General features: G+C 60.2%; 1 protein-coding gene across 1 annotated transcript; it reads left to right on the forward strand.

The window, feature by feature from the left end:
* The first annotated feature begins 912 nt into the window (after positions 1–912).
* CDK18 (cyclin dependent kinase 18) lies at positions 913–13,169 on the forward strand. Its single transcript, XM_082296332.1, has 15 exons — positions 913–1,039; positions 7,284–7,432; positions 7,546–7,671; positions 8,892–8,948; positions 9,173–9,287; positions 9,391–9,485; positions 9,559–9,621; positions 9,953–10,076; positions 10,154–10,274; positions 10,869–10,966; positions 11,788–11,893; positions 12,082–12,124; positions 12,327–12,417; positions 12,678–12,755; positions 13,049–13,169. Exons 1-15 carry the CDS (start codon positions 916–918, stop codon positions 13,081–13,083), a joined length of 1,425 nt encoding a protein of 474 aa, XP_082152458.1. The 5' UTR covers positions 913–915; the 3' UTR covers positions 13,084–13,169.
* The last annotated feature ends 857 nt before the right edge of the window (positions 13,170–14,026 follow it).

Genomic DNA, 14,026 nt, shown 5'->3' on the forward strand with positions numbered 1-14,026 from the left:
TGCTGGGTCCGTGCTGGGCAGCAGGAATTGCAGCGGAGCAACACTTCCAGCCTGATCCCATCCACGCTGAGCCTGGGAAGGGCTCAGGAAAGGCAAAGCCGTGTCCTCCAGGGCGAGCTCCCCGCCCGCCCCCGAGGCTGCTCCGCCCCGTGCCCCTGAGGGGTTTTCCTCCTTTAAGGGTTTTGTTGCTTTAATCAGATCTGCGGCTAAGGCGATTCTGATGCCCCGCAGGAGGAGTCACCGGGAGCTTGGGGGTGAGCTGGGAGCTCGGAGTATCTCCCGGGGCTGGGATTTGGGGGATCCCCCCTCTGCCCGTGCTGCCTGCACTCAGCATCTTGCTGCTGGCTCAGGAAGCTTTTGTTGCAGGGGCAAAGCAGAAACCAAACTGCCCGGGGAGAGGTGCTTCCTTTTCCAGTGATAAGTGTGGGATTGAGTCTTTTCCATCACTGTTTAGCCTGTTTCCTGCTTTCCTTCTGTTTTTACCCCTTTCCAGGCATTCCTGCAGTTTCCAAGGATGCCATAAGGCACAGCCTGTGTTGGTTTTTGTGTTTGATTGTGCACAGCCCTGCCCTGGGCTCAAAAAAAAAAAAAAAAAAAAAAAATCACCCTCCCTGCACCTCTTGACCAGAGCCAGCTCTTAAAACCACGAGGAGCCCGATTTCTCTGGCAAAGACGTGGCTCCTCTTCTGCTGTGCCCCAGAGAAGGGATGTCCCCAGGGTCCCCTGGAGGGGAAGCTCACTTTGGGACATTGCCAACCCCAAAGAGCAGCAGCTGTGGGGTGGAAATTCGGGATGCTGTCAGCCCCAAAACGCAGCAGCTGTGGGGCTCAGGGCTCATCCTAGTGTTGTCCGGCTCTCTGAGCCTGCTGTCCCCTTCCCCGCAGGGCTCAGCCGTCCCTGGCAGCACGAGGGAAGATGAACAAGATGAAAAACTTCAAGAGGAGGTTCTCGCTCTCGGTGCCGCGCACGGAGACCATCGAGGAGTCGCTGACGGAGTTCACGGAACAGTTCAACCAGCTCAACAACCAGAGGAACGAAGGTGAGGAGCCCCTGGGTCCCTGCCGTGGGGCTGGGGCTGCTCAGGACCGGCTGGGGTGGGTAAGAGCCTCTCCAGCCCCCCAGCCATTCTCTGGCATGTGTGGAGAGTTCCTGCCCTTTGCTCTGCGTCGCTTTCCCCATTATCTGCCCGTGGGGATGAATAACACCTCGTCATTAAACCTGAAGAGAGATTTATCCTTGCGTGAGGAAAGCCTGATGGGAGAGAAAGGAATTTGCACAGAATGGGGAGCAGTGACACAGCTGCGGTTAAGGTGGAGAGTGGGAAGGTGTGGGATCTGCTCCTGCCTCCCCAAAAGAGGGGGTGACCCCTCTGGGGGCTCCAGGCTGGTGTTCCCCCAAGCCAAAGGGGCCGTTCGCTGTCCTGGGCAGCACCAGGGGCTCGCTGGCCTTTGCTCCTTCCTGCGAGTTGGTTTTCAGCATCCCAGGCAGATTGAGGGTTAAACCCCTGCCTGAGCTGCGCGGGGCGGGCACATCCCCTGTGCGAACAGCAGCCCCCAGAGCAGGCTGGGGCAGGCTCCGGGCAGAGCCGGGGATGCTGGAGGCGCTGGGAGCAGCCCCACCGAGGCGGCCGTGCTCGGGCAAGCCGGGCAGAGCTCGGGGAGCCGGGCAGAGCCGGGCTCGGCTCATCCCGGGGTGAATCCCGGCCATGCCGCGGTGCCTGCTGCCAGCAGTGCCACAGCCCGGCCCCTTCCCGTGCCCTCAGCTCCCGTTCGAGCTCTGTTTGCCCTCGCCCCGCAATCGCTGAAGCTTTGGCTGCGGGCGGGGGCTGAGCCCTGATGTCACCGCCTGGCACCGGCGCTGCCCGGCGGGGAGGGCCCGGCCGTGCCAGCTGAGCTGCTCCGAGGGTGCTGTAAACTCGTTTAGAGTCGCCTTTCCTCCCTCCCGAGGCTCCTCTTTATCTCTGCAGACACCCGAGCAGCATCCCCGGCCGCTCCCACACGCCCCGGCAGGCAGCGAGGGCTGTAATTAGACCTGAGCCCTTAATTAGCCGTGCAGGAGCTGTGGGTATAAAATGGGGCAAGGCTGAGGAAGTCCTGAGCGCTGACAGCTGCTCCTGCTGCTGGCCTTGATCCGCTCCGGGATGTGGGATCCCTTCCCGTTATCTCCTCCCTGCAACCCCCAGAGGTGATTTCCCTGCTACTCTGCTTTAATGAGACATCGGTCACGGGTCTTCCTTTGCCCTTGGGTGGCAAAAAGGGCAAGCAGCGTCTGCCAGCCCCTCCTGGGCTTTTGGGCTTGATCCCGAGGTAGCCAGGAGAGAACAGGAGTAAAGTCTGAGCCTGTGGCCGGGACCGAGGGTGGGTCCATGATTTGGGGTGTGCACCAACCGGTCTCTTGCAGGGTTTGTGGTCAGCTTTGGAGCTGAGTTTGGATCTCTCTGAGGGCTTGCTCCCCTTTTTCCAGGTGGAGGATCAAAGTGCAGAGGGGAAAAGTGACTTTGCTCCAGCTGTGGGGAGCAGAGCTGAGCCTGCAGCCACGGCAGCCGCTCCTGAGCTGCTCCTCCTCCCCACAAAACAGCTCTGCGGCAGGTTTTACCTTCCTTGTCAGGATCTCTGGGGCTGTCCCTGGGCTCTCTGTGTCCCCATGGCTCCAGAGCCCATCCTGTCTCTCCTGGTGACAGCTGATGACAGCTCAGGAGCTGTGATCCTTTCTGCAGAGCCAAGAGCTGATCAGAGCAGGGATCGACACCTCGGTTCTCCTTTCCCCACCTCGTGTCGCTCCCCAGGGAATTGTCTGGAGTTCGTGTTTTCCCTCCAGCCTCAGAAATCCTGGGTTGGAAGCATTCCCAGGCTGCAAACCCCACACTCTGCTGGCTGTGGGTGCCCGTACCCATCCTTGGCGAGCAGGAGGAGGCCAGGCCTGCTCAAGAATCACAGAATCAGGGAATGGTTTGGCCTGGAAGGGACCCCAGATCTCCTCCCGTTCCACCCATGCTGTGGGCAGGGACACTTCCACTATCCCGGGGTGCTCAAGAGCTGCTCTGGGTCCTGTAAGGGGATAAGCAGGGTTCAAACCTGCCCCATCTGTTGTGTTTGTGGTGAGGAAATCCCTGGCTCTGTCCTCCCCACTCCGTCATTCTCATGACCTCACCCCCACAGATGCTGATAAAAGGAGGAAAAACAGCCTTTTAATTTATTTTTTTTTCCCAGGCTGGAAAATCAAACAGCTTTCCAGCCTGGACACATCCTGTCACTGGCAATGTCACCTTGGTGGTGCCATTTTTTCAGAGGGATCAGGGCTTTGATAAGAGCTGGGAATATCCAGCAGCAGCTCCAAAGCACCTGCAGCCCGCTCTGCCCTTCCAGGCCAGATAAAATTCAGTGTCTGGGCTGAAAAGGGATAAAACAGAGCCAGCTCTGACCTTGGGAGCACCAGGCCCCAAAGAAACAGTGGTGAGGGGGAGGAAGGAGGATGAAAAACCCGAGCCCTGAGCAGCACAGAGCCTGGAGAGGAGAGCTCACACTCAGCAAAGTAATTAAAAGTTCTAAGGCAGGCAGGCAGCGCAGGGTTCTGGCCCCTTTCCTTGGGAGATCAAAGCTTGTTTTGGCACAGGCAGCATTTAAATATATTTATAAAAAGGGCTGCCGGTGTCTGCGGCCTCCCTTTCGTTCGCTTTGATATCCCAGAGGCCTCGTTCCTGGTGGAGTGTCAGTGCTTCCCGAATCCACGTGAAATGCATTCCCTCACGGTCTGCACGCCCACAGCTTCACACCGAGCACCCAGCAAGGTCCTCCAAGCCCCGAGGGCAACTCCAGCCCTTTGGGATTGGGAATCTCCCGGTGACAGCACAGGCTGGGCTGGGCTTCCATGTCCCCCACCCCAGGGCAGCCCAAACCCCTCTCCCCTCACTTCTGTGAAGTTTTACCTGCTGTTCCCATCCCTTTTGGACCAACTGGAGTGTCCAGGTTGTCAATTCACCTCTGATTGTGACAAAGAGGCTGGCTTGGATCTGCTGGTGCAGAGAGCCAACGCTGCTGGTTTGCAGCTCTCAGGACAGGCTGCACCTTTTACCCAGCTTTGGGTTTGTTTCACCTGTGGGAACCAGCACAAATTCACCCAAAATATCATTTCCAGTGGATTAGTCGGGCTCCAGTGAGTCAGATCTTGAATGGCCTTTAGTTTCCTTGAATATAATTTGCTTGGGAAACGAGGAAGTTAAAAAGATTTGGTCCAGTTGAGTTAATCCACGTTATTTTCATACCTGTGGTTAATTCAGGGGACGTTTCCTGATGGCTGCTGTAAAAACAGATGGAGGGGAAGGGACAGGGAGCAGAGGAGGGGTTTGCCTGTGTGCCCAAAACTCCTGGCACCTTTTCAGCCCCTCTCAAGCCCCGTGGCATGAGCTGAACGCACCCCTCAGGTGCAGGCTGGGCACCCAGGACCCCTCAGCTTTCAGCTCCCTGCTTGCCCAGTGCCCATGGCACAAACCCACAGCCTTTGCCAGGTCACTTGCCTGCCACCTCTCATCCGTCAGCCGAGCAAACCGCAGCCAGGTCCCAGCCCTGCTCAGCACCCCGTGAAAATCCAGCCCTCCCTCCCCGTCCTCAGCCATGAGATCATCCCTGGCTGCATCTCCGGGTCCAAGTGGGGATTGTCGCTGTGCAGCCCCAGGGACAGAGCTGGGCTCAGCCCAGGGCACCCCCTGGGGAGTTTCCCTCCTGCACTGCTCCCCCTTAGTCTGGGGAAGGTCTGCAGGGAGGGCACCGGGGATTTTGGGGGATTTTGGAGCGTGGCTGCAAAGCTGGGAGAAGGGACAGAGCGGTGTGGTCACCGCAGAGGGGACAGGGTGGTCCATCCTGCTTGAGCCCACACCGTTCGTCCAGCCCAGCATGTCCAGTGCATCATCCTCGCTCCCAGCACGCCCAGTTTGGTGCTGCCTCCTTCTGAACAGCCCCCGGAATCAGCACCCATGGATTCCCCAGGGGAATCCTCCTCGCTGGGGGCCAGGTGGCCTGCGCTGAACGCTCTGTGCTGGCTGTGCCACCATGGGACTGGGAGTGCTGGAATGTCCCTGGAGTGCCAGAATGTCCCTGCTGGTAATCACAGAGTGAAGAGTTTTAAGTGCAAACCTCAAATCGGGGACCAGAAGGAGCTCAATGGTTCATTTTGTCCTGATTTCGTGCTCCTTTCATGGCTTCTTGAGCCCAGTGAGGCTCCACACCTGGGGTCTCAAGGGAGGAGTTGTTTTTCTGAGCTGCTTTGGTGTTCAAGGAGCTCTTGTGCTTCTCTCTGTGTCTGGCTGAGGGCAGCAGGATGGGACAGGAGAGCCTGGAGTGGTTTGTTTTGCAATGAGTGACTTTAATCCCAAACTCCCTCCGAGAAACGCTGCCTTGGTTTGAAAGACAGGTGTCTGCTAAGGAAGGCAGGAGCCTCCCTTGGAATGGAAAAGGTAACCCCCTTCCCTCTGAATTATTATCATTTTGAAATTAAGGGGCTTTCAGGCAAAGATATGAGAAATAGGAATAACAGTTCTTTACTAATATATGTATATGTATATGTATATGTATATGTATATGTATATGTATATGTATGTGCATAACAAGGCAAACTGCAGCAAAACTCGGAGCAGGGGCAAAGGAACGGCAGGGGCAGGGCGGCCGTGATCCGGCTCCGAGTGGGGCAGGGAAAGGTGGGCTCTGGATCCCAGGGGTTACCCCTGAAGCACCCGAGCAGACGGTGAAAAGTCCCTCTTTTAGTGAAGTAGGGCGTTAAATAGGGTCCCAATGGAACGAGCGTTTCAGCGAGCAGAGCTCCAGTCACGGCAGAAGAAAGGCAGCAGGAGAGGAACCTCCCCACAGCCACCGCAGCCTCTCCGCCCGAACACCGAGAGCACAGGAGCTGGGGGCTGCAGCCAAACCCTTTTCCCAGTCCGAATCCCACGGCACCTCCGCCGCCGCGAGAAACCCGCAGGTGAAGCCGGAGCAGCCGCACCCCGCCCCGAGCTGGAGCCCGGGCTTTTGTCTCGCTGAAGTTTCCAGGCGTTATTGCCTCCTAGCAACACGCAGGGGGAGAATTCCTCAAGAGGAAAAGCAACCAAACAAACCAAAACCAAAAGGAGAACTCCTAACCAAGCGAACGCTCCCATCCCAGCAGGAAAACATCCGGGTTCCGGGGGGTTTGGCGGTTCCCGGGGCACGTGAGGCCCGTGTGTGTAAACTCCTCGAGGAAGGGCTCCTTCCTCTTTCTGTTTTGTTTTCCTGGCCCGGCACCGAGGGATCTAGAGCCAGGAACGGGCACCTCGGTGTTCCTGAAGGGTTGTTTTGCCTCAAACACTTGGGAACATAAAGCTGGGAAGGCGAATCCTCATCCCCGAGAAACCCCGAGGTGCCACCGCAGGGCGCTGCAGGGAAAGGGGGAAACCGGACGGGGCTTTTCCTGGAGTACAGAACGGATAAGGGGGAAAGTCGATTCCGTACTCCGGGAAAAATCCAGTCCGGGTTTTCCTCTGAGTCCATTCTATACTGTGGGAAAAATCCAGTCCAGGTTTTCCTCTGAGTCCATTCTGTACTCCGGGAAAATTCCAGTCCGGGTTTTCCCCTGAACCCATTCCGTACTCCGGAACAAGTCCCGTCCGGGTTTTCTCCCATTCTGTACTCCAGGGAGAATCCAGTCCAGGTTTCCCCCATTCCGTACTCCAGGGAGAATCCAGTCCGCGTTTCCCCCATTCCGTACTCCAGGGAGAATCCAGTCCGGGTTTCCCCCATTCCGTACTCCAGGGAGAATCCAGTCCGCGTTTCCCCCATTCCGTACTCCAGGGAGAATCCAGTCCGGGTTTCCCCCATTCCGTACTCCAGGGAGAATCCAGTCCGGGTTTCCCCCATTCCGTACTCCAGGGAGAATCCAGTCCGGGTTTCCCCCATTCCGTACTCCAGGGAGAATCCAGTCCGCGTTTCCCCCATTCCGTACTCCAGGGAGAATCCAGTCCGGGTTTCCCCATGCCGTACCGCGGGAGAAATCCGGGCTGAATTTTTCCCGGAGCACTGGGATGGGATTTGGGATCGCTGGGTGGGGAGCAGCTCCCCCCGCCAGAGACCCTCGTGGCAGGGCGTGCTTTGGGAGTGCTGTGGGTGGGGAGGCACCAGGAATCTGGAGCAAAAAGCAGAACTCCCTGGGGATACAGAGAAGGCCGTAGAGATTCCCGTGTCCCCAGAGCAGCCCTGCCCCGCTCCTCGTGGCTTCTGCCGCCGCTGCAGCCGCTCACTGTGCTTCCCTTCTGTCCCCAGACCTGGCTCAGGGGCACCTGCAGCTGGCGCAGCTGGGCAGGGACCTGGCAGCTGACGGCAGCCCCGTGTCCCCGCCGGAGGGGCAGGGCCGGTCCCCGGTGGCGGCCGTGCGCTACCGCAACCACGGCCAGCGCCGCTTCTCCATGGAGGCAAGTGCTGGGGGCAGGGGGGACCCGGGCACCTCTGGCTGTCGCCTCCCCGCTGGCTGGAAGAGCCGGGCTGCGGCTCGGGATGTCACTTGTCCTCTGTCCCCTCCCTGCAGGACGTCAGCAAGCGCCTCTCGCTGCCCATGGACATCCGCCTGCCCCCCGAGTTCCTGCAGAAGCTGCAGATGGAGAGCCCGGAGCTCCCCAAGCCCCTGAGCAGGATGTCCCGGCGGGCCTCCCTCGTAAGTGGCCCCGAGCCGCAGGGGCAGTACCCGGCCCGGCCCCTCCCGAGCGGACACCCGGGCCCGGCCGTGCTGGGCCGTGCTGGGCCGGCTGCCCCGGGCTCACTGAGCTCCCCTCACGTCCCTGCCCAGCCCCAGCCCTTCCTGCACACCCCCAGCAGCACCGGGAGGAGCTGAGGGAGCTGGGAAAGGGGCTCAGCCCGGAGAAAAGGGGGATCAGGGGGAATTTCTGGCTCTGCACAGGTCCCTGACGGGAGGGGGCAGCCGGGGGGGATTTGGGATCTTCTCCCGGGGAACAGGGACAGGAGGAGAGGGAACGGCCTCAGGCTGGGCCAGGGGAGGCTCAGGGTGGAAGTTCCCTGAGGAATTTCCTCATGGAAAGGGTGGTCAGGTCTTGGCAGGGGCTGCCCAGGGAGGTTTGGGGTGCCCATCCCTGGCGGTGTCACCTGGACGTGGCACTCGGTGCTCAGGGTGGGGATCGGGCACAGCTTGGACTCGATGATCCCGGAGGGATTTTCCAGCCTCAGTGATCCTGGGATTCTGAGATCTGCACCTGCTGTGCCATTCCCACCTTCCTTCACTCCCCTGAGCACACCTGGCTGCCCTCTCGGCCTGGCTCCTTCCCAGAGGGAGGAGAAGGAAAACCCTCCTGCAATTCAGCCGGAGCCTCTTGCCACTGGAAATGCAAATGTGGATAAATAATGAATCAGCCTTTGCTTCAGCGGTGCCATTTCGGTTTCTTTGCTGCAGAGCAGCAGCAGAAATTGGAGCAAAAACTCTGAGTACAACAGAGCAGGAGCAAAAACCTCTGTGTGCGCCTCCAGGTGTGCTCAGAGCTGCCCAGGTACCACAGCCAGGCCGCAGGAGGCATCTCGGGATCCGAGGTGCCCGTTCAGGAGGAGGGAAGGAGAGCTGGAATTCACCTGCCTGTGCTGCCTGAGGATAAAACAGACCCCGCCAGGGTGATGTGTCGTTAATATTCACGTCCCCTCGAGAATAAGGAATGGGGCTCTGGGGGTTGTGCAGCACCTCGGGCTCCAGCACCTTCATTCCTCTGCTCAGGACACGGCTTTTCCCAGGATACACAGAGGGTTTGGGCAGAAAATGGAGTAAAAATCCCAAATGTCAGTGCCCAGTGTCCCTGGAAACCCCTCTGGAGGTGAAGCCATCCCGGGATGAGGCCCCCCCTCCCCAGTGATGTTTTCCTGTCTCTCCCACAGTCAGATATCGGCTTTGGGAAGCTGGAAACCTACGTCAAACTGGACAAACTGGGAGAGGTGAGTAGTGTGTGACACCCCTGTAAGGAATGAAGTGAAATTCAAAGGGCAGCTCCAAGTGCAAAGGGCAAAAATCTTCAATATCCAGAAATTTTCAGACCAAGTCTTTCTCGTGGGGTTCAGACCTGGTGCGGTCACTTCAAGTGGTCCCTCCCCCAGATGTTTTGGGGACACCAGTGCTGTGCCACCCTGGGAAATGGCCTGTGTCCCCTGTCCCCTGCCAGGGCACCTACGCCACGGTGTTCAAGGGCCGCAGCAAACTGACGGAAAACCTGGTGGCGCTGAAGGAAATCCGCCTGGAGCACGAGGAGGGGGCTCCTTGCACGGCCATCCGGGAAGGTGAGGCCGGGAGGGGCCTTCCCCAGGGTCCCAGCAGGATTTGGGATGGCTGTGCCCGTGCTCAGCCCCTGTTCCTGCTGCCCCAACCCCGCTGTCCCCGCAGTGTCGCTGCTGAAGAACCTCAAGCACGCCAACATCGTCACCCTGCACGACATCATCCACACCGAGCGCTCCCTCACCCTCGTCTTCGAGTACCTGGTGGGTCTGGGGGCTTCTCTGGGGGCTGGGGGGGACAAGGGAAGGACAGACTGACGTGTCCTTCCCGCTGCAGGACAACGACCTCAAGCAGTACCTGGAGAACTGCGGGAACCTGATGAGTGTGCACAATGTGAAGGTGAGGGGGGTGCCCGGGACCCCCTGCCCCGTCCCTCATCCTGGGTGGGGGTGTTTTGGGGCTGAGGGAGCCTGGAAATCCCTTCCCCCTTCAGTTGTTGCTCCCTTTGCCCTTTTCCAGCCTGTTCTGAGGCTCCCCCAGCGTTTCTCCCTAAGTAAAATCACTGCACATGCAGAATGCTCATCCCCTTTTGTGACACCTCCCCACAGCGTTTCCCACCCCAGCACAGCTCCGAGGGGTCTTTCCTGCCCTTGACATCGGGATTCCTCCAGGCAGGTTTATTTTTAGTGCCCACATCCCCGTCCTAAATGCAGCCCCCTCCTCCCCGCAGATCTTCATGTTCCAGCTGCTCCGTGGCCTGGCCTATTGCCACGGCAGGAAAATCCTGCACCGAGACCTCAAACCGCAGAACCTGCTCATCAACGAGCGAGGGGAGCTCAAGCTGGCTGATTTTGGTAGGTGAAGCCCTCCAGGGACGGTGCAGGATTGGAAGAAGGGGCAGCTCCTTGACGTGCGTCCCTTCCGCCCTCAGGATTAGCCAGGGCCAAGTCGGTCCCGACAAAAACCTATTCCAACGAGGTGGTGACGCTCTGGTACCGGCCCCCCGACGTCCTGCTGGGATCCACCGAGTATTCCACGCCCATCGACATGTGGTGAGGCACGGAGCTTCCCGGCAGCTTCCTGGCAGCTTCCCAGGCTCTCCAGGACGGGGTGGGGCATTTCCACCCTCATCCCCACGCTGTTGGGTCCAACAGAGGCTGGGGGGCTCTCCCAGAGCTGTTTTCCCTTTCCCCTGGGGCTTTTTACACCAGAGGTTTGGGGGCTCTCCCAGAGCTCTTTTCCCCGTCCCTTGGGGCTCTCCAAAGCAGTTTTCCATGGGGCTCTAGTTGACATCAGAGGTCTGGGGGCTTTTTTCCCTGTTCTCCCTGTCCCCAGGACTCTCCCAATGCAGTTTTCTATGTCCCCTAGGTCTGTTAGCACCGGAGGGTTTGGGGGTCTCCCAGACCTGTTTTCCCTGTCCCTTGGGGCTCTCCCAGACCTGTTTTCCCTGTCCCCAGAGCTCTCCCAGAGCTGTTTTCCGCGTCCCCTGGGGCTCAGGGGGTCGGGACCATGCCATCCCCGTCGGGGTGGATGCTGACCAGGAGGGATCCATCTCCCGGAGCTGATTCCTCTCTCCAGCAGCGGCGAGAGCCCCGCGGGGTTTGTGTCCCTCCCCACCTAATCCCGGGGTGTCCCCTGCGCTTTAGGGGGGTCGGATGCATCCACTACGAGATGGTGACGGGCCGGCCGATGTTCCCCGGCTCCACGGTGAAGGAGGAGCTGCATCTCATCTTCCGCCTGCTGGGTGAGCGCTGCGCTGTGCCCGCGTCCCCGCGCGAGGGCAGTGGCTGCCCGCGGGACAGCCGGGCGGGGCTGCGCTGGGAAGCCGGGATGGGGCTGGGATGGGCTGGGATGGGCTGGGATGGAGCGATCAGGGGCGGGATGGGGTGGGATGGGGATGGACAGGGGCGGGATGGGGTGGGATAGGGTTGGTAGGGATGAGGGGGCTGGGATGGACTGGGGTGGGATGGGGATGGACAGGGGCGGGATGGGGTGGGATGGGGTTGGTAGGGATGGCGGAGCTGGGATGGACTGGGCTGGTGAGATGGAGTGAATAGGGGTGGGATGGAGTGGGGTGGGATGAGGTGGGCAGGAATGAACAGGGGTGGAATGGGGTGGGCAGGGATGGGGCTGTGGGCTGGGATAAACAGGGGTGGGGTGGGGTGAGAAATGAGCAGGGATGGGCTGGTATGGGCAGAGATGGACTGAGGTGGGCTGGCATGGGCAGGGTTTGGCAGGGGTGGAACTGAGGTGGGCAGGGGTCATCTAGCATGGACAGGGGTGGGCTGAGGTGGGCAGGGGTCAGCTGGCGTGGAGAGGGGTGGGCAGGGGTGAACTGGGGTGGGCAGGGGTCAGCTGGCACGGACAGAAACTGCCCACAGCCCTCTCCAGGCTGGCACAGGTGTCGGGATGAGAGGCTCTTTGCTGGCTGCCCCCTGGGATGTGCAGGCAGTGCCAGCCCACGGGGACATCTGTGCCCTCTCTCGGGGACAGGGGACCCGCACTCCTGAAGTTTTTCCTTCTGCACCGAGTGCCCACCGAGGTTCCCTCTCTCTCCCCTTGCAGGAACCCCCACAGAGGACACCTGGCCTGGGATAACGTCCAACGAGGAGTTCAGGGCTTACAACTTCACCCACTACCGAGCGCAGCCGCTGATAAATCACGCCCCAAGGTACCCCTGGAGCAGGGACAGCTCAGGAACGGGGGTTTGATGGGTGTGGAGGGGAGCCTGGGCAGCCCAGTTTCATTTTCCCCTCGTGGTGCTTGAGGCCGCAGTGCCACTCGTCCCTCACTCGGATCATTGCCGTCTCCTCGGTGCAATAATGGTGCAGTTTTGGTTTTATTTCCCTTTTCTCCCAGGCTGGACTCGGAAGGCATCGACCTGCTGACAAATCTGCTCCTGGTAAGTGGGGGAGCAGCCCAGGGGGGTGGAAAAGGGGGTTTGCTGCAGGGAAGGTGCAGCTGGAGCAGGGCAGTGCCACGCACCCGGCTCGTGGCACTGCTGGGATGTGCAGAGGTGCCCAGGTGTGTGATGTAAACGTGCAGAGGTGCCCAGGTGTGTGATTTAAATGTGTATTTATGGCTTTTCCTGGGGCTTTGTGCAGTACAGAGCCAAGGGCCGGATCTCAGCCGAGGCAGCCCTGCAGCACCCCTACTTCAAGAGCCTGGGAGAGCGGGTGCACCTCCTGCCTGACAGTAAGTGCCGCCTGTCCCCGCCCAAAAAGGGGCTAAACAAGGGCTCCTGGTGCCTTCAGGTGCCTCTTTGCTCCCTCAGAGGTGCTCCTGCAGCAGGGTGGGGTGGGAGCTTGAGGGCTGTGGGAGCGAGGAATAATGATAATAATGATAATTAATAAGATTTTGGGTGGGATGAGGTGGGGCAGGAGAGCAAGAGCAGAGCTCCGTGGAGGTGCCACCCTCGGGCAGGACTGACCCCTCTCTCTGCCCCCTCTGCCCAGACGCTTCCATCTTCTCCCTGAAGGAGATCCAGCTCCAGAAGGACCCTGGCCACCGAGGCTCAGCCTTCCAGCAGTCAGGTAGGGCTGGGGAAAAGCCGGGATCTCTCCCAGCCAGTGCCAGGATGGTGCCGGCATTGGGCTGCTCCCAGGAAAAAGCCAAACCTGCTCCCTGTCCCCTCTTCAATCCACAAATCACCCCTGGGCATCCTCGTTGTCACCTGCCAGTCGCATTTGGGTATCCCGAGGCACAGCTCCTCCTCCAGGAATGCCACAGGCTCGGAATCTCCTCCCCCGGGCACCCTCCGGGCTGAGCCGCTCTGCAGAGCCACCGTCCGACCCCCCTGACCCCTCTCTGTGTCTCCCTTCCCCAGCCCGAGGCAAGAACAGGAGGCAGAGTATATTTTAAACTCGGATCTCGCGTTCCCCTCGTCGCCATGGAGATGGAAGCGCTGAGGAAGGAGACGGCTCCCACCCGACCCTCCGCAGAGCTCCCGGCTCCAGCAGGACGAGGCCAACGCTGTCCCCAAACCCCTCCATGGACCTGTGGCCTTGTCCCCCCGCTTGTTTTCATGTTGTCCCCACTGCGAGGTGCTCCAGGCCCCTGCGCTGCCCCGGGAGGGTTTGGGGGCACAGGGAGGGGACTCCAGGGCTGGGCTGGGGATTTGTGGGGTTTGGCCCGGGCAGGAGTTGCTGAAAATGCACCTTGGCTCAGACAAGCTGCCCTGCACCCCCTGGTTTTTGGGGATACCACGTTAAGACTGCTCGGCATGGCCCAGCCTGGCACTGGGAGCACCTGTGGCACAGCTGGGGCACAGCTGGGGCACAGCTGGAGCACAGGAACCAGGGCAGCCCCCCCGCATTTCCCTCACCTCTGCCTGCAGAGCCCCATTTCCCCTCCCTACTTTGGCGCCTGAATCCAGCTGAGGATGGAGCACCCGGGCTTCCCATTGCTCTCCCCGGCATCTCCCGGTCCCTGTTCCCAAATCCAGCCAGCTGGGATGTCCTGAGCCGAGAGCAAGGCCTGGCCTAACCCCGCTGGGCTGCAGGAACCCGCAGGTGGGGCTGTGCTGGAGCGGAGCCGGGCGAGGATCGGTTCCGTGCTGCCCCCCGAGCCATCGGGAATCCGGAGCACCCTCGGGAATCCCATCCCGGATATCCCTGACCTGTCTTGGTGCGGTTTTCCTGCTCGGTGTTCCCATCCCCGTGCTCTTGAGAGCGGGAACAAGGCACGGATGGAGCAGCCCCTTCCTCATCTCCATCCCACCACCCCAAGGAGCAGAACGGGGGTCCCAGAGGGGTCTCAGGGCACATCTCCCCCCTATCCCATCGCTCTGAGCCCCTCCCCGCGC

Source organism: Coloeus monedula (genome assembly GCF_965178545.1).
Source record: "Coloeus monedula genome assembly, chromosome: 23".
Classification (NCBI taxonomy): Eukaryota; Metazoa; Chordata; class Aves; order Passeriformes; family Corvidae; genus Coloeus; species Coloeus monedula.

Excerpts from the sequence above, each read along its gene's own strand:
- CDK18 (XM_082296332.1), top strand. The coding sequence starts at position 916 with ATGAACAAGATGAAAAACTTCAAGAGGAGGTTCTCGCTCTCGGTGCCG. Across the intron at positions 10,275-10,868 it reads TCCACGCCCATCGACATGTG|GGGGGTCGGATGCATCCACT; the intron begins GTGAGGCACGGA and ends CCTGCGCTTTAG. Across the intron at positions 11,894-12,081 it reads CTGATAAATCACGCCCCAAG|GCTGGACTCGGAAGGCATCG; the intron begins GTACCCCTGGAG and ends CTTTTCTCCCAG.